The sequence below is a fragment of the Lepisosteus oculatus genome, chromosome 24 (genome assembly GCF_040954835.1).
Source record: "Lepisosteus oculatus isolate fLepOcu1 chromosome 24, fLepOcu1.hap2, whole genome shotgun sequence".
Classification (NCBI taxonomy): domain Eukaryota; kingdom Metazoa; phylum Chordata; class Actinopteri; order Semionotiformes; family Lepisosteidae; genus Lepisosteus; species Lepisosteus oculatus.
Window position 1 is genome coordinate 2,887,355 of NC_090719.1, and position 24,423 is coordinate 2,911,777.

Sequence of the window (24,423 nt, forward strand, 5' to 3'; positions counted from 1 at the left end):
AACAAGTCACCCTCCCTCCTCACATCCCCCTCTCTAGCACTTCTCCTCTCTCCTCCTGCCACCCTCAGAGTCACAGACGTGAGGATCGACCGTCCCCCCCCTCTCTGAAATCACTCTCCGCTCACAACAACGCCCTGAACCACAGCTTCCTGACCCCCAGCTTCTCTCTCCCTGTCTGTGTGTCACACGGAGAGCAAGCTGGGGTCTGCCCAGAAGACAAGTTCCTAATGCAAGAAACTGTTTGGCCCATGAAGCAACTGATCAAATGGCCTTCTGGTGCACAGACTGGGGAGACACCCACCCCCTGCTGTGGCTGCAGGTGTGAGGACAGGGGTGTGGGGGTGCCCAGGCGCGGGACCCCGCAGACAGAGGGAGACAGATGCAATTACATCCCAACAGCACACACCCAGGAGACAGGGAGGAAGGGGCTGGTGATTCTGACAGAGCCCGCAAATCCCTCCCCTGCCCACACACACACACACATACACATACACACACACATACCACAACACCCTCCCAAAAGCCTTACAGTACCTCGCCATCAAAGGGACACAGAATCAAAGCAGTTGTAAAAGCAGGCTGCCATACTGCAGCCAGACAGACAAACACCTCCCCGGCTTAACCGCACTCTTGTACGAGCATGAAAAAGCTTCCTGTCATTAAAAGAGAGAGCAGTCTTTGGCGACGGACAAGGCGGAGTGGGAGCGACAGCGGCCTGTTTTTCTGGAACCATCTGGAGGCTACAGCCCCCGCAAAACTCCACTGGGTTTTACCGGGGTCCGGCGGGACCGCTGTGCCCATCTCTACCGGGATTTTCCCGGGGCGAGATCTCTGCCAAGCGCGGTGCAGACCGGGGAGGGAGTGAGGGGAGATGAGGGAGAGTTTGTCGGAAGGTGTGGAGCCGGGAGGGGGGGGGATAGAGACCTTCCACTCTTCGGCTGAGCTACATGAAGGGAAGCCACAGACCCAATAAGAGTGTAAAAACATCAGATGTAAGGAGGGAGAATGGGTGCCAGCTCACGCCACTTCTGCACCCCCCTTCCCCAGATGCAAAAGAGCTTTTGCCCCTCACATTGCAACTGCTAATCATGACCGCCTTCATTAAAAGGGCGACTGTCCCCATGTCAGCAGTCGAACGCCCCCACAGTTTTAACACTCTTGTGCTTCTATGTCCGAGAGAACAACCTGGCACAGAGGTCTGGGCAGAGATTCCCGGGCCAAAGACCTCACTCGGTCGGGGGGGGGGGGCTTGCCGCCTCTCTACCTTCTGTGCTCAGTTTGCTCGGTTTCTTATGCCAAACCTTTCAATAGTTAGTCCTGCCACCACTCTAGTATCCCAGAATTCCTTCCACATGTTCCTGAATAACGAGTTTCTTAGTTTCTTGGACGAACGTGTCGGCAGAAGAAAATCAGGACTATTACAATTCTGCCATCTGATTTTCCCCTCTCTGCCCCAAATCTCGACCCGGCACCTCTGCTGCAGAAGATAAAGCAAACGACAGCGAGGTAAAGGAAGTGCACAGCTCTCTGCCGGCATGAGAAACCAGGGAAGATTCTGCAGAAATGCACCGAGAACTTGTCATTGCGACTGAGCACAGTTAGAGAGAGATCACTTTATTGGCCAGATACAATTTCTTGCACTAGGAATCTGTCTTTGCGCAGACCCCAGCTTGCTCTCCATGAGACACACAGACAGGGAGAGAAGCTGGGGGTCAGAGCGCAGGGTCACCCATTTATACGGCGCCCCTGGAGCAGCTGGGGTGAAGGGCCTGGCTCAGGGGCCCAACGGAGTAGGATTCCTCTGCCGGCCGCGGGATACGAACCGGCAACCCCCCAGCCACAGGCGCAGATCCTGAGCCACAGGGCCACCACTCCGCCTTGTTAGCTGGCGTGGGTGGGTGGGGGGAGAACAGGTGGCGATCTGTGAAGGTGCTATCAGGGTCTCGGCAGCTCCTTCCTCCAGCTAGACAGAGGTGAGACGCCGGGGGGGGGGGGGCGCCACTGCGTTCCCAGGACGGAGAGGGGGAAATGTGAGGAGCCGTCAACACCTGGGCCCTGGGAACCGGGACAGGCAGGGTCACAGGCCGTGGGGTAGGTAGGTGTGAAAGAGGGGAAAGGCCTGGGCTGTTCACTCAGGATGGGACAGTCAATTAGCAAAGGGGAACTAACAACACGCACGTGTCAATCAGCCCATTTGTCAAGCAAACGACCTCCCCTCTTCCCGTCCTCCCCTGTCCAGCGACGCCGTGCTGCCTGGGAAATGTGTCGGGTTCACCCCATTAAGGATCTGCCAAGTGATCGATAATAAGGCCGGAGGAAAAGAGGGGGTGGCGTGGGGGGGAGAACCCAGGCTAGGAAAAGCTGCAGATCACAACATCAGTGCTGACGGACACCACTCGGATTCTGATGAGAGGAGACGGGAGAAAAGGGAGAGGAGGAGAGGGGTACAGTAAGACTTAGACTGGGGTGACGGTGCGAGAGGGGCCTCCTCTTCGCTTCTAGAACCGGAGCAGTCCACAGCTTTTGCGCGCTCAAAGGAGCGGCTGTGGATCCGACACGCGTGAAGCGTTTTTCCCTCCGTTTTCCCACACGGAACGTCCGCTCATTCATACGCTCTGTTCCCCCCCCTCCCAAGTTAGCCGGGCTCCACTGACACGGGCCGGGCCGGGCTCCCTGCGGGTCGGCGCCGGCGCCACGGCCGGGCGCCGCCTGGGGTAGCGGGGCGACACCGGAGAGATCCCAGGCCGAACACCGCCAAGCCCGGGAACTATTTCCGCCTTCTTGTCTTGGCCGCCTCTTAAAACGAGATCAGTGCGGCGTCCGTGCCGACGTTGCCGGTGCAGCATCGCCCTGCCACACCGTCTCTTCCTACCCCTCTGTCCCCTCTCGCACGCGCTCACTGCTCATCCGTTCCCATCTGGACGCCTCTGAAGGTGTCAACACAGCAACGGCTGCCTGCAGAGCCCCTCCTGCGCTGCTGGCTGTCGGCGCAGAGGGCTGGCAGCCCAGCTCTTCCTGCCGGGGGCCATGTTTATCTTTCAGGGAGGCGATAACTCCGTCCAGACATAACAGCAGCCCTCGCTCCCAGAAACAGACCTCCGAGGGAGCTACGGGGGGCCGGGGCGCGGCGGCGTGAGCGTGCCGCTGCGTCTGCGCGCTCACTGCTGCAGCCGCGGGAGGGCTGCCCGAGACCGGCCCGCAGCTGCGGAGAGGTTCGGCCCGACGCTCGCTGCCCGAGACCGGCCCGCAGCTGCGGAGAGGTTCGGCCCGACGCTCGCTGCCCGAGACCGGGCCGCCGTGGAGAGGCTCGGCCCGACGCTAAAAACCGATGTCATAGCGCAAGATCAGGGCGACAATTACCCCTGGAGCGAGACTGGACCGGAGCTCTGCATGGCCCCCGGCTGGAGAACACTGCTCTCGCCCCGGGGAACAGACAGCCTTCCAGGCTGGCGGGAGTAGGACCCGGCCGTGCTGAGCTTCAGCCCCCTCCATGAGCGAACTGGTCTCCACCGGACTGACCGCGCAGGACGGATCTGCCCCTCGTCGGGGAGAGGAGCGAGAGAGGAGAGGTGCTTCCCTGCTCTGGGCTCTCCGGCTCTCCCCCTCTCCCTCCCTCCCTTCCCAGGCCGCCCGAGCACCTAAACTCCCTCCTGGGAGCCGCGCCAGGCCGCGTTGCGTAATCCAAAATATTTTCACAAGCACACACAAGTATTCGGGGAATGTTATTGTAATGCTCCGTGATTCATCCCGGTTCTAAATATTGACTTACTCACGCTGGGCAGGAGTGCGTTCCCTGGGAGAGGTGTGGGAACCAGCCGCAGTCGGGCCCTTCGGTTGGAGGAGTCAAGAGCTGGGGTGTCAGGGAAGGGGGGGGTGGGGTGGGGGGGGACACTGCACGATGGGGCACGCACAGCGCACCGCAGGAAAATCTGCACGAGCGGCCACGATCCCAGGGATCTGCCGTTCTCCCTCGCTCGTCCCCAGACTACCTTCTCACCTTCTTTGATCTCCGCGGTCCGCCTTCTGCGGCCCCCGTCTGCGTCAGGCCCCGCGGGATGCCCACGGCCCGGGCTGCCCGCTGCAGAAGTGTGGGATCCCGCCGCACGCCGTCGTGCGCTGGGTGGAGGCCTGGCTGCGCGTGCGCTCCAAGTCCAAGCTCTTTTAGGCGTTATTAATTCTTTTTAACGGGACAAGTCAAGGTTGATTCCGTGCTGAAAAGAGAAGGAAAGAAACACAACGTTTCGGCTGTGGAGCCTTCTTCAGGTGTCGCACACACAGAAGGCTCCAGAGCCAAAACCTTGTGTTTCTTTTCTTCTCTTTTCAGCAGGGAATAGGGAAGAAACCTCGACTTGTTCCTTTGCAGCCCACGCGTGCTGACGCAGCTCCCTACTGGTATTATTTTTAATATCGGCTCGGACCTAACATGCTTTTCCGGTCCCGGATGTCCGAGGATCCAGCCGGAACAGGCCGTTCTCGAGGATCCAGCCGGCTGCAGGAGCGAGGGACCCCTGGCTGGGGGGGGGGGGGGGAGGTCGGCTGTCCCCCAGAACTGGACCGAAGCCGCAAGGCCATTGTGCTACAGCTCCCGGGGACCCTACAAATCACAGTTGACCCAACTCCGGGCACGCTGCAGACGAAATTCAAGGCAGCTGGGATCGGTGTCCACTTAACGCCTTGACTTTTCCTCCAGTGACAAAAAAAACTTCGGACAGATGCCCTGAAATTAAGCTAGAGAACAAATACCAAGCGAGTCTCAAGGTCACAGCACGGACACGCTTTATCTCCCAGTACCTCCCGCTGCGCAAACACGCCACGCCCCTGTAACCCCACAGTCCCTCTCACTATCCCGCACGATGAAACAGCATGCCAACACACGGGCAGCTCTCTGTGGCTTTCGCCAGCGGCTATTTCATACCTGCTGCTGCCCCGTAGGACAGCTTGCCAGTATTTGCAAGGGGAGGTTGCCGCGTGAGACAATACTGGATAGAAGCGCTCAGACTTTGCTGACCTATATCCGGGGGCTATATCAGGACCACCAGCCCAACAAGGACAGGGGAGCACATTCAGTCAAGCTGTTCCTCTCTCCTCCCCCTGCTCTGCAGTCCCCCCACTGCACGTGTCACCCAGGCGATGCAGGGAGTGGGCTCCCCCCCCATGTGCACGGCCCTCTGGGATACCCTGGGATGACGAGCGCTGTACGGATGTGACGGCAGTGCCACCTGAAAGCCGGCTCTTGCTCGTCAGCCTGTTTCTCCTATCGCTTAAGACGGTGTCCCAGGGCTGCCTAGCACCAAAAAACCCTTCTCGGCGTCACAGACAGACCACACCGCTGTGCTTCCACTCTCACCACCCGCTGCCCCGGCCCTGCGGAGCCCCGCGGCCTGCTGGCGTTGTGATACGGCCTCCTCGCTCTCGCCTCTGGCTCGAGCCATCTTTCGGTTTCTGAGAGCCGAGGGTTTTTTTGGGGGGAGCAGACGGTCTTAAGAAGGGCAAGGCCACGGAGGTGAAACCACCCTGCGGGATCCCAGCCACCCCGGCCACAGACCGTTCTCCTCCCCGCGCTCTGGCAAGCGGTACCTCTCTGTTAAAGCAGGGACCACCGGGGCTTGAGAACAGTTCTACCCCACTGCAGTCCGCATCCTCAACAGCTAACTGCACTGCCTCAGACTCAATGCACCTCTGCACTTTTTGCATTATCTACCATGTTTTTTTCTTTCACTACTATATATTTATTGTCCTGTTGTAATCACTTGTAATGTTCCGTCTACATTATGTGATGTCTGCAGTACTGACAGTGCCAGATTTCCCATGAGGCACTGCAGGCACAGTGCCTAGGGCCTACGATGGAGGGAAACACGAGTGACTAACGAGAAACGAGCTGGAGCAACTTGTTTGCGATCGCCTCTAGGTGCTCCAAATCAATAATCACACACCATCCAGCGGCTCTTCTAGAAACCAGAAGTCTCGAAGGGATGGTCGCTGGACTCGCTCCATCGATCACGCGGTTTATCATTAGAAAAGTTGAAAGTGCATCATATCAGTCGACATCATTCAATTGGCGTTTACCCCTCTTTTAGCACATTTCAGAGAGAAAGTGCACCAAAAACCCGCGCACACCAAAATCCTGCCCTGTGTACTGTGTAGCTCCCAAGAGATCAGCAAGAATAAGAATTCCAATGTACATGTATGTATGACTATGAACTCCTCTACTACTACACTCATACGGGGCAAAATTAAAAGGCTGAGGACATTCGCTTCCCCCTGTAGGCCTCCCTGGGACGGGGAGAGAGGACAGCACACCTGCAGCCCGGCCCCGAGACAGTTCAGTTCGGGGCAGGCATGCACCGTCTCGGAGGGGCGTGTCTGCTCTCCACCCTGCGCCCCGCACAGGCATGGAAAACATCCTGGGAATGCCGAGAACGGGAAAAACAAGCCCACCCCCGCTCGCTAATTACGCCGGCTCAATTATCCGCTAAATGAGCCCAATTATGCAACTCCTTCTCTTCCCCCCTCCGGGGGTTCTGGGAGGATAAGCTGATTGAGCGACGCCCACAGCGAGGCCTGCAGGCTGGCGGACTCCCGGGGGTCTGCCTGCCCCCCCCCCGACCCCCCCGTCAGAGATGCTCGGCTGTGGCTGCCTTTACCCCACCTATGGGCTTAGATCTCGGCCATCAGGCGCCTCTCGTTCCACAAAAGTCTCGCAGGGGCGCAGTCATCTACCTCATCTCCTCCCCTGAGCACTTCCGGATCCCCAGCTTCAACCTGCACCCCCCCTTCCCTACCCGATTTGGGATATGGGATGGCCTCCTAATAACCCCCATCTCTGCACTGGCTCCATCACTCTGCTCTCCTCCCCACTGAGAGCTGGTGTGGGGGGAGCGGACTGGCGCATCATCCAGGTGGGGCTGCACACTGGTGGCAGCAGTGGGATTCCCCATCACCTGTAAAGCGCTTTGATTGGAGTGTCCAGAAACGCGCTCTATAAGTTAAAGGAATTATTACTATTATTCACCGATCTGCCCATCATTCTGGAGCCCTCCATGCAGCTCTGGTGACCCGCTCACTCCTCCGCTGGCGACAGGACCCTCGCCTGTCTAGCACTGTCCAGAAGGAGGCCAACGCGGCACAGTTCTGTCTGCTCCTCACATCGGGGTGGGTTGGGGGCATGATTTTTAACAATAAACTGCCCTCCCCCCCACCCCCCAGAGCTCTCCCTGTCTGGATTCACCCCCCACCCCACCCTCATGCAAAAGAGCTGTCCCTTTCTCACACCCCCCCCCCCCCCCCCCCTCTGTCCGCCCCAGGATTAGTCCTGCCTGGGGACAGTGAGCTCTCTCTGATGACCCCTAACCTCTGATGGCTTAAGGATGCCCACCATCTCCCTCTGTGTTCCCACAGCGCAAAATCCCTTTATCTCCCTTCCCACTTTCCCACACTCCCCGCCTCATGGAAAAAAACAAATCAACAGAAAAAGCCCGGCATCTAGGAGTCATTCTAAATATACCGACGGAAATCCCCCCCGTTGCAACCTTCTAAGGTTCTTGCCACAAAGATGCGCCACACCCTGCTTCCTCTGTCTGCACACAGAACCCACTTGCTCACCAGAAGCAATCGCATCTGAAAAAAATCCCACATGCTTCCACAAGCAGAAGCTTGCACTTCCAAGCACCTGAACTCGCTGACTCAAAGCCTCTGCCTCCCACACGATCGCAAGCGCTTCACAACAGAAGCTAATCGTGCAAACGCGCATCCTCCCATAACACCCCCCCCCCCAACACACACACACTTCATGATAAGGAGATCCCTCTTCTTATTAGACAATAAACGCCAAATCCGTTTCCCCGCCAGAGAGGTATTCTTGAAAGGCCACAGATCAGATTCTTTTTGCAGGGTGATCTGATCCATTTCCAGGTTTCGTGTGCAGGCTCGTGTGCCTGGTCATGGATGGAGCTGACAAGCAAAAAGGGTTCATATTATTTTAACTCTGCACACCAGGCAAAAGCCAGAATAAAGCTGCTGTAAAAGGTTTAATTCACTGGCCAATATAAGAGCCTGCAGCCTCTGTAAAACATGAAATGGATCATTTTGCTCTGCAGCTGGAGTCTAACACGTGCCCTTGCCCTTTAACAAACGTACCTGTCAACCCAGACACATGACGCAGTCATAAATCTTTCGAATTGCCAGCTCTGGAACAAGACCGTGCACGAAGGCCTGGAGAGAGACTGATGATCTGCCCAAGTACAGTTCTGATCCGTATCTTTACACTGGTGCCCTTCCTGCCAAACGTTTCCAAAAAAAGTGCAATTCGGGATGATAAATGAGGAAATTGACAGTACCAGCCTGGCACAGTTCTGTAACAAATCTCTTCTGTAAGACCTCTTTTTTGGACCTAGGAGTTGCAGCTTTTCCGATAAGGGGACGTATCTCGATGGAGAGGGAGCCAGATGGCCGAAGCCTCCGGCCCTAGTTTTCCAAGTTTTTTTTTTTCATGCTTTGGGCCTTATTATTAAAAATCCCTAAAAAGCACAGAAAACCAGGGAGAAATTAACGAGAAAAGGGAGTCCCGGGCTTGAACGGGACAGCTAGAAAGAGGGCGAGAGAGAGAGAAACTGAGAGAGGAGGGGATTAGAGATAGAGAGAGAGAAAGACGATACAGTGTCATTCTCGAGCCATGGTAAAAACAGCGAAAGCACGAGATGGATCTGGGTAGCTGGGGGGCTGGGGGGCTGGGGGGGCTTGGGGGGTTCCGATGTCATTATTTGAAGCAGTGATTAAAAAAAAGGACAGAGAGGAGGGGGGGGGGGAGAGAGAGAGAGAAAGAGGTTTTGGAGGGAGAGCAGAGGGAGAGAGAGGACAGTGACATTCCCAGGCCTCAGTCGCAGAGACGGAAAAAGAAAGAGAGAGAGATAGGGAGAAAGTTGGGGGGGGCAGGGGGTGTTTTCCCAGGCGGCAGGTCCTGCTCTGGTGGGAGATCTGTGGGAAAGTGGGGGGAGGGGCTGCAGGCTGGCTGGAGATTAGGCCGCTGCCCGGGCCTGCAGAGAGGGAGATAGGTGCGGACTTTATAGCGTCCTGCCTCAGGGCCAGAGCCGCGCGCACCCACCCTTCTGGCGGAGGATTCGCCCCCCCCGATCTTTTCCGCGCCTCTTCCGGATACTTCGGGCCGGCGTGACGGCACGGTGCCCCGTCCCGGCCCTCTGAGGAAGCCAGCAGGGCCCGGGGGAAGACGGGCAGAGACGGGAGAAGGAGATCGGAAACGCCGTGGGAGCTGCCCCGATCTGCGGATTCCAGGCATCGGAATCCCAGGAGTAAGATCTAACTGGGGGGGGTGTAGTCAAACGATGTCAGAAAATCGCTGGTGCGGATCTTTCGGCCCTATCCCAGGTCTATCCCCTACAGGTTTTGTATAAAGTATCATCCATCCTACACCACCTTTCACACCCTTTGTTTAATTTGTTTAATTCCAATGACTCCCCTCAGAATGCAGAGACAGATTCCCCCGATCTAAAAACAAACGGGTGAGAAATACGTTCTCAATGACACCTGGGACCACAGCCCTGCTCAGCAGATGATCCTCTTGTGCACCTATATGTGTGCTGTTAATTTGTACATTTCTCTTTTTACTGCCTGCTGCTCTAAAATAAACTGCGACTTCTGGATAGTAAAGGCTCTCTCTACTCCAAAACCAACAACAGCAGACGCGTCTCAACCTACTCGGTTGTATTGAAGTTTCTTTCAAGAAACAGCTGGATGCTACTAACTACCAAATCGGCCTGAAACGTCTGAATGCTCAGCTCACTACTGGCAGCCCCACTGACGGGGACACTACTGTAAAAAAGGCGCCGTCCTTCGAATGAGATGTAAAAACGAGGTCCTGACTCTCCGTGGTCATTAAAAATTCCAGAGAGTTGCTTGAAAAGTCTTGGTCAAATATAACATCACTTTATTAACCCTGTACAATTTCTTGCATTAGGAATGTGTCTTTTCGCAGACCCCAGCTTGCTCTCCATGAGACACACAGACAGGGAGAGAAGCTGGGGGTCAGAGCGCAGGGTCTGCCATTGTACAGCGCCCCCGGAGCACCTGGGGTGAAGGGCCTGGCTCAGGGGCCCGATGGAGTAGGATTCCTCTGCCGGCCGCGGGATTTGAACCAGCAACCTTCCAGCCACAGGCGCAGATCCTGAGCCACAGAGCCATCACTCTGCCCCGGCCTTTACCAGTCATGGCCTCCTAATAACCCCCATCTCTGAACTGGCTCCATCACTCTGCTCTCCTCCCCCCTGAGAGCTGGTGTGTGGGGAGAGGATTGGTGCACTCTGGCTGCCGTCGCATCATCCATGTGGGGGAAAGTGCTTTGAGTGGAGTGTGCAGAAAAGCGTTACACATGAGTAAAGATAATAATAATAATTGCTTACACTTATATAGCGCTTTTCTGGACACTCCACTCAGAGATCTTTACAGGTCATGGGGAATCCCACTGTCACCACCAGTGTGCAGCCCCACCTGGATGATGCGACAGCAGCCATCGATAGATAATGATTATTTTCATAAGAAGAGGGGGAGAAGGCTCAGGAAAACACGAGGGAGAGAGAGAGAGAGCAGGGGAACTAAGCAAGCTGAGAAACCAGCAGCGGATGAAGAGAGGGGGCAAGGGCTTGCCAGAGGCGCGGTGGAGGAGAGAGGAGAACATTCCTGGCCGTAGCTCCTGCCAGACGGCGGAGCTACACGGGGAGGCGGCCGGCACTCTCGCTGTGCTGTGTGTGTGTGTGAGGTAGACAGCTCAGAGCGAGCGAGCGAGCGAGCGCGCCTGGGGAAATCACTCACTTGTCACTAATGGATTCAACTCTGACCTCCAGATGTGCTGTCCCCCCCCGAAAGGACTCCCCCCCCCCCCCCTCCCTCAGAGCAGAATGACCAGGATTCCTTCAGATCAGCGTCACACTAAACAACACAGCCTCTCAACATAAAAGCCTGCAAATCTGTAGCGATCAGAGCTGTCTTCCCGCAGTACTCCTGGAGCACCAGGAGCAATCATCAAGCTTTGCATAATCATGTTGTTTCAGGCCCGATACCGCGGCAGTGCTTAATTTACTCATTTTACAACGTTTAAAAGGTTTCTTCTGCGCCAGACATGTGTTAGAATCTCAGAGCCTGACACGTCTGACAGTCCTGCCTGTGACTCAAAAATTTGGCGAACGTGTCAAGACTCGTAGACACGCAAAGAGTGATACACACACACACACGCGCAGACACACAAACAAACCTACACAAGTCATTCATCTTCTCAAGGAGGCTGGTAAGGCCAATATCCTAACGCAGTACTGCCCTGGACGGCGAGAGGTGAAGCAGGGAAGGGACGTTCACCGTGTCCCCTGAATCAGGGACTCTGTCCTGAATATGGCTTTAATATAGATGCGAATGGAAATCGGCCAGACCAGTTACAACAGTGAGTAACTGCGGATTCTAGTGAAAACTGCCAGGGGCAGCCTGACGAATTCAGAGGAGACACATCGGCTCGAAAAAACTGGGGGTTCTGCGCGTTGGCAGCTGAGCTCGGGTCACAGGGAGAGACAGCGGGAAGACAGGGCGTCTTGCAGACAGCACTTGCTGAACATACAGGTTCGCCCCCCCCCCTGCTGCTGCAGTAGCAGCTTCATGGGAACTGTGAGCCACCAGCACCCAGAGCCCGCTCTCCGGAACGCCACGCTGTTTACGGAACATAAGGACGGAGCTGCTGGCGAGAAAACAAACACGTTATTTTCCGTACTTTTTTCATGACGAAACGGAAAACGCAGTGCCGCCCCCCCCCCCCCCAGCGCCAATTCTCCGGGGAAAGAAAGGGAACTTCCCCCCCCAAGAGATAAGAATTCTCTGCACTCGAGGAGCCCCGTGCTGAAGGGCCTGGAGAGACCGGGGAGGCGGAGGGGAGCGAGACAGGCGGAGGAAGACGAGTTCGCGCCGGGAGAGCCGAGCCGCCTGGAGGAGCAGGGCAAGGGGGCAAGGCGGAAAACCCGACGCGTAGATGATGGAGAAATAAACCGACTGCAGGGGAGAGAGAACAGATTCACGCAGGAAAAAAGGAGAGAGCTTACTGAGAGAGGAAATAACACCAGGGTAATGAGCAGTCAAGACAGGACAGGGCCTGCTGCAGCATCAGCAACAGCATTTAAATATCACTACTGGGGAGAAAAGACCCCCCCAGACTGATGCCACTGGCCCGATGTCCTACACAGCTGGAAATCTGGGTGAGTGACATGTTTTTCCCAGCGTCCACTACTGCCTTGCATCTTACTGCCTGCCTCCCCCTGTTACCTCCTTCAGATCGCCTGGGGGTCAACAGGTGGGTTCGGGGCTCTGAGAACCCCGCTTTCTTGTCCAGGCGTCTGCCGCCCCCCCCCCCCAAGACTGAACTCTTGCCACCCTACCAGCAGACCCCTCAAACACGCCTCTCGTTCTGGAGCGCCTTCTGCAGCCCCGCGGCCCTGCAGAGTCTGCGAGAGAGAGGGGCCAGGGCGTCTTTACACAAAGAGTGGCGGAGCCCTGCGGCACGTGGAAGCCGACTCCTCACTGGGACGGCGGCGAGGCCCGGTCGAGGGGGCCAGCAACCTTCCCACCAATCTCACCATCTCGGGGACGACAAGCAGACCAGGCTCCCAGCAGGCGATTTGGGAGGTGGGGGAGGTACCTCCTGCAGGGTCTAAACCTGGACACGACCCATGGGTGGAGCGCAGAGACGTCCACCTGCAGAGAGCTCGCGCGCAGAGCCGGGGCAGCCCTGCTGGTAACACGCCACCCCTCCTTAAACGAGCCAATTAGTCTCCGCTCGGGCAGAGAGGAGAGGAGCAGGGGGGGTGGGGGGTGGACAATGCTGGAATTCTTAGTTCATTCATCGCCTCGAGTTTGTGAAGCAGCACAGAAACAGCAGGCTGCTTTCGAGCCCCACCGAACCCGTGAGGTCTCGCACTTGCTCCGATCCCTTGCTTGCGCCCGGAACCCCAGAACCCGTCCTGGGGGTGCAGCTGGGTAAATCCCCTGGACTCTCCACCCCCTCTCCCAGTGTCTGCTCTGCAACAGCCAGGCGGTTTGACGACCGTCTCCGGACTGGCACAGCGGCCTAAAACGGTTTCTGGATTTTAGAGGGGAATCTTAAAACAAAAAAAAGAGAAAGAGAAACGCACCAGGCGGTAGAAGTGTGGGGTTAGCGAGGAGCCAAGGGGAGGAAGAGCCGTGTGCGTTACTCACGCCATGAGAGGGTGAGACCGCGATGGACGCAGATAGAGAGATCCCAGAGGGGGGGGGCGTGGGATAAGGCCCCTGTGAATTTCGGGCACAAAGCAGGGCCAGGCCGAAAACTTCAAAGCTTCCCAGGGAGATGGTGTCAACGAGCGGGGAGGGGAGGGAGAGGGGGACACAGACAGCGACCTGAGAGGCAGCGAAGGAGAAGAAAAAAGGAGGGGGGGGGAGAAAGAGAGAGAGAGAGAGAAGGGGATTAAAAAAAGGAAGCCAAAGACAACGACTCAGGAGAAGAAAAGGGAATAAGGGGTGGGGGGGAGAGGGGGGGGGGGGGCACCTCTAGTGTGAAAGAAATGAGGTAACAGCAGCGTGAAGGGCTGAGAGAGTTCCTGCACCCCAGCCCCCATCCCCACCCCCCCTCCCTTGACTGCAGAAACAGCCCCAGTGAATTCCCCAGGGCCAGAGGCAGGTCCCTTTCAGTCTCCTGTGACCCAGTAATTATAAGTGTGGGAACGGAGTCTCTCTCCCAGCCCCCCCCCCCCCCCGCTCTGCTGCTGAACAAGCCCGCTATCTCACAGCGCAGCGCTGATAGGCATGGGAACGGCACTGTGGGAACCAGCGACAGGTTCACAGATAGCGACGGACACGAGAGAGGAGAGGACGGAGGGGGGAGGGGAGGGCCAGAGGAAACAACAGTTTTCAGCACCGTAGGGACGGACGGACAGATGAGACGACCGAAGGGCTGGCCGGACGGGCACGTACGCCGACGCCGAGGCAGAAGGGCGAGGGGTCGACCCACGAGGACGTCCGGCCGGAAACGGCAGCGGAACACAGGACAGGACGGCTCCCGGTTTCGTCCTCCCCCTTCGACAGGCGGCCGGCACGGGCAAGACCCGCTCGGCGACCGGCCTAGCGTCTTCGAGACCCCAATCTCCGATGCTTCGGCTGAGCCTTCGGGACCTGTCAGTTCTAGAACTGCTAGAAAACAGAGCTGGGGGCCTCCGGCAACCCCCTGAGTCTTGAAAACAGGAGACGGGTGCCCCTCTGCTTTATTTACTTTTTTAACTGAGACACCGGCGTCCAATGTCTCACAGGCCTGACGATTCTACCACGGCAGTGGCCCTCAAGCCCCAGAGCCGAGAGCCGACAGCCTAGCCACTAGAGGAAAGACGCCTTGGGGTTGCACAGGGTGCCTGCGCTGGGTGACGGGCCCTCCAGTCTCTTGCCCAAACCACCACACTGGCCCACAGGTGCCGACATCGGGCTTTCATGTCGGCGTCGTCAGGCGCCAATCCGGCAGTGCTATCAACCCCCTCACAGAACTGTAAACGCGCTCAAATGAACCGATTTCACCCGGTTTTCCGATAAACCACACGCAGGAGGTTTGATTCGGCCCAGGTAAGCAAATAATGAAATGGAAACAGGTCATCAAAATAGGACGAAAACCCAAGACCCTGTGGATTTAGGGCCGAGAAGTAAAAGAAAAATAACAGAAGCCCCAGCCGAGCTCTGGACTTCTCGCATACAGTAAAGCAGCTCGGCAGACAGTGGAGTCGCAGGGATCCGGTCGGGAAGGAGCCACCGGGAAGGAGCACGGATCCAGCTGTCCCGTGTCGGGATCGGCGGCTCCCTGTCGCTCCCTGCGACGGCCCGCTCCGCCGCCGGTCCTGCTCCTGGACACAGGGCGCAGTGACTGCTGGGGCCACGAGCTTCACAGGCCCTCCCCCGGCTTCCGACCGCTGCGCCGTTCCTATGAGAACGAACCGGGCTTGGGGGAAGGACCGCGCCGGGACTTTCTTTATTTTTAAAAACACGGCATTTTTCCATTCCATTTTTATCCCCCGTCGCTCGCTGCTCGCAAGCTCCCAGCCCTTTCCCAAACTGACCTCACTGACCCTTGCCCTGCCCCCCCCCCCCCCTCCTCCCATACCCTCCGCCCCCAGTACCCCCGCCGCTGCTACTGCTGCGGCCTGCCCTCCCCCCCCCCGGGGTCCCCAGAGGGTCCCTCAGTCGCCCCTTCCCAGCCCCGGCTGCCCAGCGCTCCCAAAACAAACACTCCGCGTCGACCCTGATAGCATCATGCTGGCCCGGACATCACCCAGCAGAGGAAATGCCTTGCAGGAGCCTTTAACCCGCTGCTGGCCGGGAAGCGAAGCTGAAACGTCCCCGCGAGGGACCCATTTCGGGTCCGAAAAAAACGCCCGCGACCCGGTTCTCCAGGACCGGAACGTTTCTGCTGGGACCTCACGTTCTGAGTATGGGGGCCTAGCTATGCCGAGCTCGGCGACAGAGTCCAGAGAGCCCCTGGAGTGTTCCTGGACAGCCGGGAACGAATTCACAGGCTCTGGGACGCTCGGCGTACTGTAGCTCTGCGGTGCCACCCCCCTGGCCCTGCATCCCGGGCCGCGCGGCCTAGCGCCGTGACGCCGGGTCACCAGATTGGGTGGGTTGAGGTACCTCCGCGGTCGCCGCAGGGCAGTATGGGTTTCTCAGCCACAGACCGTTCAAGGTGGGATAAGCAAATGCACGCACCTGGGAAAATACGCAAAGAGTTGTGAAGTGCCACTTCCAGATGACGGCCCTGCCCTGTACTACCACGACTAATGATTGCGCAGCAACGAAGGAGAAACTGAAAATGTTCTGGGAGCGAGGGGTGCAGTCACCCCGCGTTGCGAAAAACAGGGCTTTACACATCAGGGGCAACTCAGGGGTAGCCCCCACCCAGGTGACGCGTGAAGTCATTCTGCACCAGCAGCTCCAGTGCACAGCAGGAAATGGGGAGGAGAGAGAAACTGCTTCACCAGCAGGAATTAAGGGGAACTTTAGAGAGGCCAGACATCAGCTACGACACCAAGATGAACACACCAACACCCCTACGCCTACGAACACAGGTCTTGACTAGGTCATTAAAGCATCCCCTGGCAAGAGCGCCACCTACTGGTCTACCAACAGGACTTCAAGCCCCGGAGGTCTCCTAGCCGGCCACGCGTGCCGGGCTAGAGTCCGGCAGGGAGAGCTCTCTCTCTCTCTCACGGCTCGCTCCACTCTCGATAAGCCTCGCCAATCCTCCTAGCCGGAGCAGCATGGAGAACAAGCGACGTTAACCCACCCGGAGCAAAGACGAGGGCTGGAATGCCCCTTGTATCTGTACACACTTAAGATTTTCTCAGTGGAATTATTTTCGCTAAGCCATGCAGTAACTAAAAAGCTAAGGCTGCTGGTGGAAGAGTGGAGCCAGTAGAGGGCTCTCACCCTGCGGTCTGTGGGTCCTAATGCCCCAATATAGTGACGGGGGCACTATACCGTAAAAAAGGTGCTGTCCTTTGGATGAGACGCAAAACCAAAGTCCTGACTCTGTAGTCATTAAAAATCCCAGGGTCTTTCTCGAAACGAGTTGGGGTGTTACCCCGCTGTCCTGGCCATATTTCCCTCTGGAGTTTACCAGTCATGGTCTCTTGATAATCCCCATCTCTGAACTGGCTCCATCACTCTGCTCTCCTCCCCACTGAGAGTTGGTGTGTGGGGAGCGGACTGGCGCATCATCCAGGTGGGGCTGCACACTGGTGGTGGTAGTGGGATTCCCTATTACCTGTAAAGCGCTTTGAGTGGAGTGTCCAGAAAAGCGCTCTATAAGTATAATGAATTATTATTATTTATTATTAACCTCCCTTCGGCTCATACCACACAACTCGCCGTGCTTTTGAGGCTCGTACTGCACTTTACCACAGAGCACCAGAGACAAACCGCAGCAGAGGGACAGCCGGCTCTCGGACCGGAGCCAGGCCCCTCTCCGAGCCGGGCTGCTGTCCAGGACGAGTCGGCGCCCTGTCCCACCGATACACGGCCAAGCGCTCGTTCTCGGAGAGCCGGGGAGCCAGCAACGCAGCTGGGGAGGACAGCCGGATGATTAAAGCTCCCTTTGCGGCCGGTGCACGTCTGAGGGGTCCTGACGAGAAACCAACACCGTAACCGTACTAACCTGCAGTGAAAAGGCCCGCACCGTAGCGTGGCAAACCTGCACTCGCAGAGAGGGAGAATCTGCCCAGTCATGCTGTGGACATGCTGAGTCACAGGTAGGGGTGGGGGGGGGGACGATTCCAGAGACCAGGAAACTGCAGCATCTTTCAGGGGACTGGCCATCGGATCCCACCAACGAGGTCCACTTTGCGATCTCCTTTTTAAAAACCCCAAAGTGGCCAGACATTGGAGAGCGCCTGGGATGCGTTCGGCTCCGGCAGGAGAACAGTTTTACAAGCAGCTCCGCTCCCCCGGGCGCTGCGGTTAGGGGGGGGAGACGCGCTACTGTACGAGGCAGCTGTTTTCCAGCATTCGGGGCAGTTAAAGCGAATGCGAAAAAAAAAAGTGCTCGCGGAGGATCTCATGTAATATTATACTGTTCAGGAAGGAAAGAAAAATGTGCTGGAAGTTGACACCACATCCCCCCTCCTCCGTCAGCTCCGGCAGGCCGGACACACAGAGAGAAGAAGGGGGGGGGGGGGTACGTCTCAGGGGGTCAGTGGAGGGGGGGGGGGGGACCTGATAAACACACAGTCTCATTAGAGTCGGCCCAGCGACTTAACGAGCGTTTAATCCGACAATTAGCATTAGGGCTCTCGAAGACCGCTGGTGCGGTGCTGGAGGGAACTGTGGGATCGCAGCAGGAAGTCAGCGTGTCTGTTTGGAAGGAAAAGAGGGGGCAGAGAGTTTGTGTGTGCGCGTGTGTGTGTGTGGCGGGGGGGGTTCGTTTAGTATGTCTGTCGACCTTCCAGGAGCTTGGACCTCTGTCTGTGCAAACATGCAAGGGGCTCCCGTGTCTGCGCACAAGGATGGCAAAAGGGTTCTGAGCTCATGTCTGCAGACTGAAACCTTAAAACAAAAACAAACTTAAGACGAGTTTGGACCACGGGCGGGAGCCAGCTGTGAGCGCGGGGAGCTGGGTGCCGGTCACAGCGACAGGACGTGGGAAGAGCGCAAGGGCAGGTCTAATAAACAGAATTCGCCCCAGCCAAGTCCCTGCACCGATCTGCCCTTGTGGAAAAGCCCGTGAACACAATGCACTCACCGACCGCTCATCAGAAGCCCATCTGGGCAGCCCCCTAAACCGGGTTCCCCCACAACCTGGGGCACTCAGACATTCATGCCTACAGACCAAGTTACACACACATCACTCAATTGAATGGCGCCAGCAACATTTCAAGGACAAAGAGAGATCCCAGCATTATTGCAATCGTTCTGGCGAAAGACTTCTTCTAAAAGCCATTTCTGACGCTGTGACGTCAGTGAAGCTCCCCCCCACAAGCCCAGGCGCCCACACTTGACGAATTGACGAATGACGAATTCCTAATACAAGAAATTGCATATGGCCAATAAAGTGATCTCTAATAGGGCGATGAGTGGACACACCGTGCTGTAGGAGGCGCCGTCCTCATTATGAACTGGTGTCCTGGCTACTTGGGCGTTAAAGATCCCATCCAGGGCACAGTACAAGAGAACGGGGGGGGGTTTTGCCCCCTGGTGCTGTGGTTCCACTCTCCTGTGGGTTGCATAGCCCCCCCACCCGTGTTCCCCCTCGATTCGCCTGCTTCACCAGGCCCCGTCTGCTGTGCTTTTGGGGTGCTGGTGCAGAATAACGACAATGTGGCAAAGGGGCGAACGGTGTCCCCTTCCTGTGTGTAAAAGCGCTCCGAGATCATGCAGGATGAAACCCGCTACCGGAATGAAAATGATGATGAAACGGCCGCTTCAAGCTGAAGGAGCCGGGGCGTGGCCGGGATTGGCATGAAGCCGGCAGGTGGCTTGGTCCTGGCGGCTTCCCGCCGGGACATGAGCCGGGCCGCTGCTTCAGAGACCCGACGAGGTCCGGCCGGCCAGCAGGGCAGGGGTTACCGGGCGCTTCGGCCACCAGCACACCCCGAAACCAGCCGGCCGGCGAGTCTTAGCTCAAGAAAGCATGCGTCCCCTTCTAAAGAGACGACGCGACGAGATCCGCTGGAAGAAAAAGCAGGCCGGAGCTGTGAGAGGAGGAGGAAGAGGAGACGGGCCGGGGCGCAGGGAGAGAGAGTCCTGGGGCAGCGGTGCTCGGCTCTCCCGTTCCCAGGCCCGCGGCCCTAATTGCCGGATTTCGGTTCACATCCTCCTCTCGGTTTGCATTAGCGTCCGGAAGAGTGCCGAGCTGGAAAAAGCCAAGAGCAGCGAGCGGGAGAGCGGAGTGGAGGGAGGGAGGGAGGAGAGAGGGGGCCGGCGAACTTGACCAACGCGCGCGACAGCTCCTGCCCGCGGCGGAACGGAGGGCCGGGGGACGTCAGGGCTGCCCTGGCACTGACATCTGCCCCGCTGACGGACTCCTGTCTCCGGCCACCTCGATGACTCTGCGCCAGAGCCGGCGCCGAGAGCCGAAGCACAAATAACCTCTCCAGCTGCCCGGCGTGCCTTCCGCTGTCGAGCCCGGTAGCACCGCTGGCAGCTGGAGAGGTTATTTGCGCTTCCGCTATCGGGCTGGGCCGGGCCGGCTCGCCGCCAGCCATAGAGGCCCAATCGGATGTGGATCTCCCCAGCGGCGGGCGCCGCACGGTGACCGAACGACGTCCTCCTGACTTCTGTTATCTCAGCGGGGCAGGATCGCGTCAACCAGCACCGGTTATACGTTTCAACAGGTCCCAAAAAAATACACTGAGGGCTGACAGGTCGAGTTCATCCATCCCTGAGAGACCACCCACAGATAACCTTTTAATAAACCGGGCAGAGGGAGGATAATCGCTGCCTTACCTCCAGCATTGCAAGATGTAAATACCATATGTATGCAGTCCTTTGAGACGGGCAGGCCTGAAAAGCAGACTGTGAGATCATTGGGGGCAGTAGAACCTACACAGACCGAGCGCCCCCTACTGGCCCCCCCTAACACCTCTTCCAGCAGCAACCTTAGCTTTCCCATCCAGGAGGGATGGTCTCCCATCCAGGTACTGGCCAGGCTCACGCCTGCTGAGCTCCAGTGGGGCTGCCAGCAGGGTGAGCAGCAGGAGATCTGGCTGCTGGCACGCGAACTACACTAGGCTTTGGATTTCTGTTGCTTCCTCTACACCCATCGCAACAGTCCGTCACAAAACCGGCCTGCGCTGACCCCCCCCTCTTCACTTCCCCTTCCTCGGGACAGTGGTGTCTCCGGTTCTGGGATCGTGATGCCTGCGCCCGCGGGGGTCGCGCTGGGGGGGGGAGCTGTGCACCGACGAGCGAGACGGGCTCCGGGCGCTCTTCCCTCCTCGGAAGCGTGGAGCTCCGACCGGGAAGAGGGAAACGCTGCCGACAGGGGGAGCGGAGAGAGGAGAGCCCAGTCTCCCACCCGGGAGGCCTGGGAAAGCTCCAGCCCCACCTACCGGCAGCACGGGGGAGTGCACGCCTCTCCGGCAATCCGCACAGGAGACGGAAGAGGCACAACGTCAACACCGTAACTTCGGACCGGAATAGTACACTGCAGGGGAATGCAGCAAAAAAAAAGATCGATAACATAAGACAGACAGACGCCAGATACCGGCCCTTCTTCAGTCTTCCACACTCCACGTTCGATGGTGGAAATGCAAACTGTAGGAGCAGTAAAGGAAGCCCAACGGGACAAAAGTCAGGATGAGGTAAACACCTGGAAGCATGTTACATGTTATTTAAGTGTAACATGACTGGAGGCAGATAAATGCAGGGCCTGTCATTACTAGTGCAATGTACTATTAAACACCCACTAAGAATGCCGTGCACAGGGTTGGTTGCCACATTACAGAGGAGAGATTGCTGCTCTAGGATCGATTCAGAGAAAAGCACTGCACAGCAGAGTAGCTGAAGAATAAGGGCTTTAAGAGGGTCGGACAGTACAAGCCCAGATTGGAATGTAGCTAGGGCCAACACCCTTGCTCTTACACACACCACTCCAGGATCTTTATTGCCCAAGCAGTCGGGCCGTCCTTTAGATAAGATGGTTTTTAAACCACTACTGCACATTGTCCCCTGGTCACCATGGTCTGTATTGGGCACTCAGCTCCAGAGCGAAGTGCACCCCCTACTGGTCCACCAGCACCACTTACACCATTATCCTGGATTTCCCTAGGATTTACTTAGTCTCCGAGATCTGACCACATCAGGCCGCAAGGTGGTGACACCCAAAAAAAAAATCAAGAGAGATATAAGGGGAAAAAAAAAGGACGAGTTGGGGTTGAGTCAGATGCTGCAAGACTGAAGTGACTAAAACAGGCAAGAGGTTGGACACAGCTGACTGGATCGCTGCTCAGCCAGGGAAAGAATGAAGTGGACTGGAGTCCCTACACCACCCCGGCTGGGCACCTCGTTCCCGATACCTTCCCACCCCTCCTGTTAAGAAGAGTATCCTGCCTCTTGGTCTTATATCAGCTTCCTGTTAAACACCGAGCGCTTCGGAGGCGACACATGCCCGTGCATCTCTCGCCCTTCCGAGCCCGGGGAGACCGGATCTATTCGGGATGCACTTTCAGCCGCAGGAGAAGTGCAGAGGACCCCCGAGCGAGTGGCAGGCGCCGTGATCCCTGACACACGGCCCCCACTGGCTCGGATCAGAGCTCGTCCTCCAGTCCTGCCCTCGCGTCTCCCAGCGTCCCTTTACGAGCGACCGCAGCCGATCGCACTTCCTAACGGAACGCTTCCCCTGCAAGAAAACATCCTCCCGTTGTGATCCCCGATTCCCCCCCCCCACCCCCAATCTCTGTCAGCCCGCGCTTCTCTCCCTGTCCTCCTGCAGGCATCTGGGGGCCCCCTTGCCAGTCCTATCTAACACCAACACCACATCTCCCGGCTCCCGCCCCCCCCCCCTCCAGTTCCTGTTCCGAAGAGTATAAACAGCGCTGTCTGCCCCAGGCCAGTTCTCATGACATCACCGCCCGGCAGGAATGCACGGCCGGCCTCAAAACATTTTTTGAAACTGTAAAACAGCTCGCGGAGGGAAGGAAGCGCTCTCTTCTCGCTTTTCGCGGAGCTCTGAACTCTCTCTCTCCCCCCCCCGAGGAGGGCTGCTGCGAGGGAAAATATTTAACCCCTCGTGCTCCCGAACGACTGTCACATCCACACACCTCCCCGGACAGCAATGGAGGTCATTCAACTGAAACTGGACTTGCAGTGCTGACCGTCCTCTCCACTGAAACTGTAACCTAACCTGCGCGACCTCGCCACTCTCGGACCCGAGCAGCTCTCGCGAGCCGCGTTCCCTCTCCCTCCACGCACCTCTCATCGATACCGAGGATCCGGCGGAATAACGAAGTGGGGGAGCTCAGCTCGGGGAGGGGGGGGGCGGTTTAAAAAGCACGCTCCAGCGAACCTGCCGTGCACGCTTTCAGAAGACCGTGCAGACTCCACACAACAAGATCGCCAAAGGCCACAACTGGAACCCAAACTCCCACAGGTCCAGGCGCCACAAGCCCCGCCGCACAGCGCGCACAGCGGCCTGACAGCGAGACAGCGGACCGGTGATCGCGGCCCGCCGAATTTTTTATAGTCTCCACGCGTCCTTCCACCCTGCTCTCTTCTGCTTGTGTGCGACTGTGCCGCAGGGAGGTGGGGCCGCCGGGTAGAGAACCCGACCCGAAAGCAGGGACGACTGCCAGTGTTATTTGTTGCCTTTCTTTATTTAATCGGAATTCCAGCCCCCCCGCAATCTTATCGGCAGCGCGCTCCCCCTTTTCCTCCCGGCCGCGGCCGCGCTGGGAAAGAGGCGAGGGGAAATGACGCGGCCCGGCTCATTGTGTCGGCTCTCTCGGCGGAGGAAGAGCCCCATCGAGATTGCTATCGGGCTGACGGAGCTGTCCGGGCGGAGGGGGGGTGGTTTGGGGGGGCTTTGGGGCAGGAAGACCCCCCCCACCACCACCACCGCATGCGCGAGACTTCGCAGACAATGGGGGGGGTGGGGTGGGGGGGCACATCAAACGGAGCGGCACCGGCAGGCCCTGCTGGCCTCACGGAAGAGCGAAACAGGGCCCAGCGGGGCCAACGAAAACAGACCAGGTCGCTCCTCTGTGCACAAACACACAGCGATGACAAACAGGACATTCCTGGTGGTGGTGGTGGTGGTGGGGGGGGGGCATTGGAATTTTATACGCCAACCCAACCGGAGACCAGTTTTGCTGTGAAGGTGGGTGTGGTGGTGGTGGTGGTGGTGAAGAGTCAGGGCAGTGTGTGATATTAACCCCTGCCCCTGTGCCTGGGACAGGAGGAGGCAGGGGGAGTTACCCCTCTACCGATCACCAATTCTTCCACCCATTTTGCGACGGGGGATGAACCCCCCCAAAAAAAACCACCCGAATTTGTCTTTTCTTTGCCGTGTCTGCGGCCGAACGCAGAGGCGCCCCGATTCGGATGAGAAGACCCGGCTCTCCGGCACCTATCCCTACACCCACGGGAGACGGGGCTGCACCGATCTGACCCGATAAGCCCATCCCTTGTTCGACAGGAACACTGGGCACCGCAGTGCCCGACGGGGAGAGGAAGCACCCCAAGAACCCCCAAGAACCCCAGGTGTCAGCTGGAAAAGGGGGAATCTCATGAAGGGCGAGCCTCTCCCACAACACCCTACTAGAGGAACACAGACATCTGCACCCTGGGGTCCAAATGACCCCCGGCTCCACCACCCAGCAACCCTGCAGACTGCTCAGTTACAAGCAACGACGCAAAAAAAAAACCCAAAACATAAATTCTATTAAACACCTCCACTTTTAAATAAAAATACAAAGGCCAGAACTCCCCCGTGTAGAACAGCTGCTTCCAGGTCCGGTTCTCCATACCACTGGTCCGGTGCACCAGTGGAGCAGAAAAACACACAGACTGTAGTCGGCACGTCGACAACATTTTGTTGGCTTCCGTACAAGAGACCTGCAGCTAACAAAAAAAAAGTATGAGAAAGAATCATTCAAACATGAAGGACGGGAACTGGTCTGGCTGCATATTTAAAAAGCCCACGTGACGTCCCCTTTTCTTCTCTTCCTTCACCCCTCTTGCCTCTTTCGCAAACAAGAGAACAAAACCACGGCCGAGGGAATCCGGATCGGGGCGACCCCAGAGAGAGGTCAGAGGGAACGGGGCGAGTCTGGGGGTGGTGTGGATGGCACAGGGGGCTCAGGCTGGGAGAAGACCTTACCGCTGGAGCCGGAGGGCGCAGGCATGCCGTCGCAGAGAGAGACTCCCCGAGTGAAC

The 24,423-nt window shown here is 57.6% G+C and overlaps 1 protein-coding gene across 7 annotated transcripts in view; it reads right to left on the bottom strand.

Annotated features, from left to right (window-relative positions):
• Nucleotides 1–24,423, bottom strand: part of exd3 (exonuclease 3'-5' domain containing 3) — a 74,512-nt gene that overhangs the window by 14,291 nt on the left and 35,798 nt on the right. For 4 of the 7 annotated variants that reach the window (XM_069183478.1, XM_069183476.1, XM_069183475.1 and 1 more), the window contains one exon: nucleotides 13,240–13,419. The exons of 1 other annotated variant lie outside the window; for it this stretch is intronic. In XM_069183478.1, coding sequence (XP_069039579.1) covers nucleotides 13,240–13,419 — 180 coding nt within the window. Of the gene's footprint in view, nucleotides 1–3,999; nucleotides 4,212–13,239; nucleotides 13,420–23,448; nucleotides 24,109–24,423 lie in introns of those variants that run through there. 2 more of the 7 variants (XM_069183482.1, XM_069183481.1) reach the window with 2 other exon arrangements.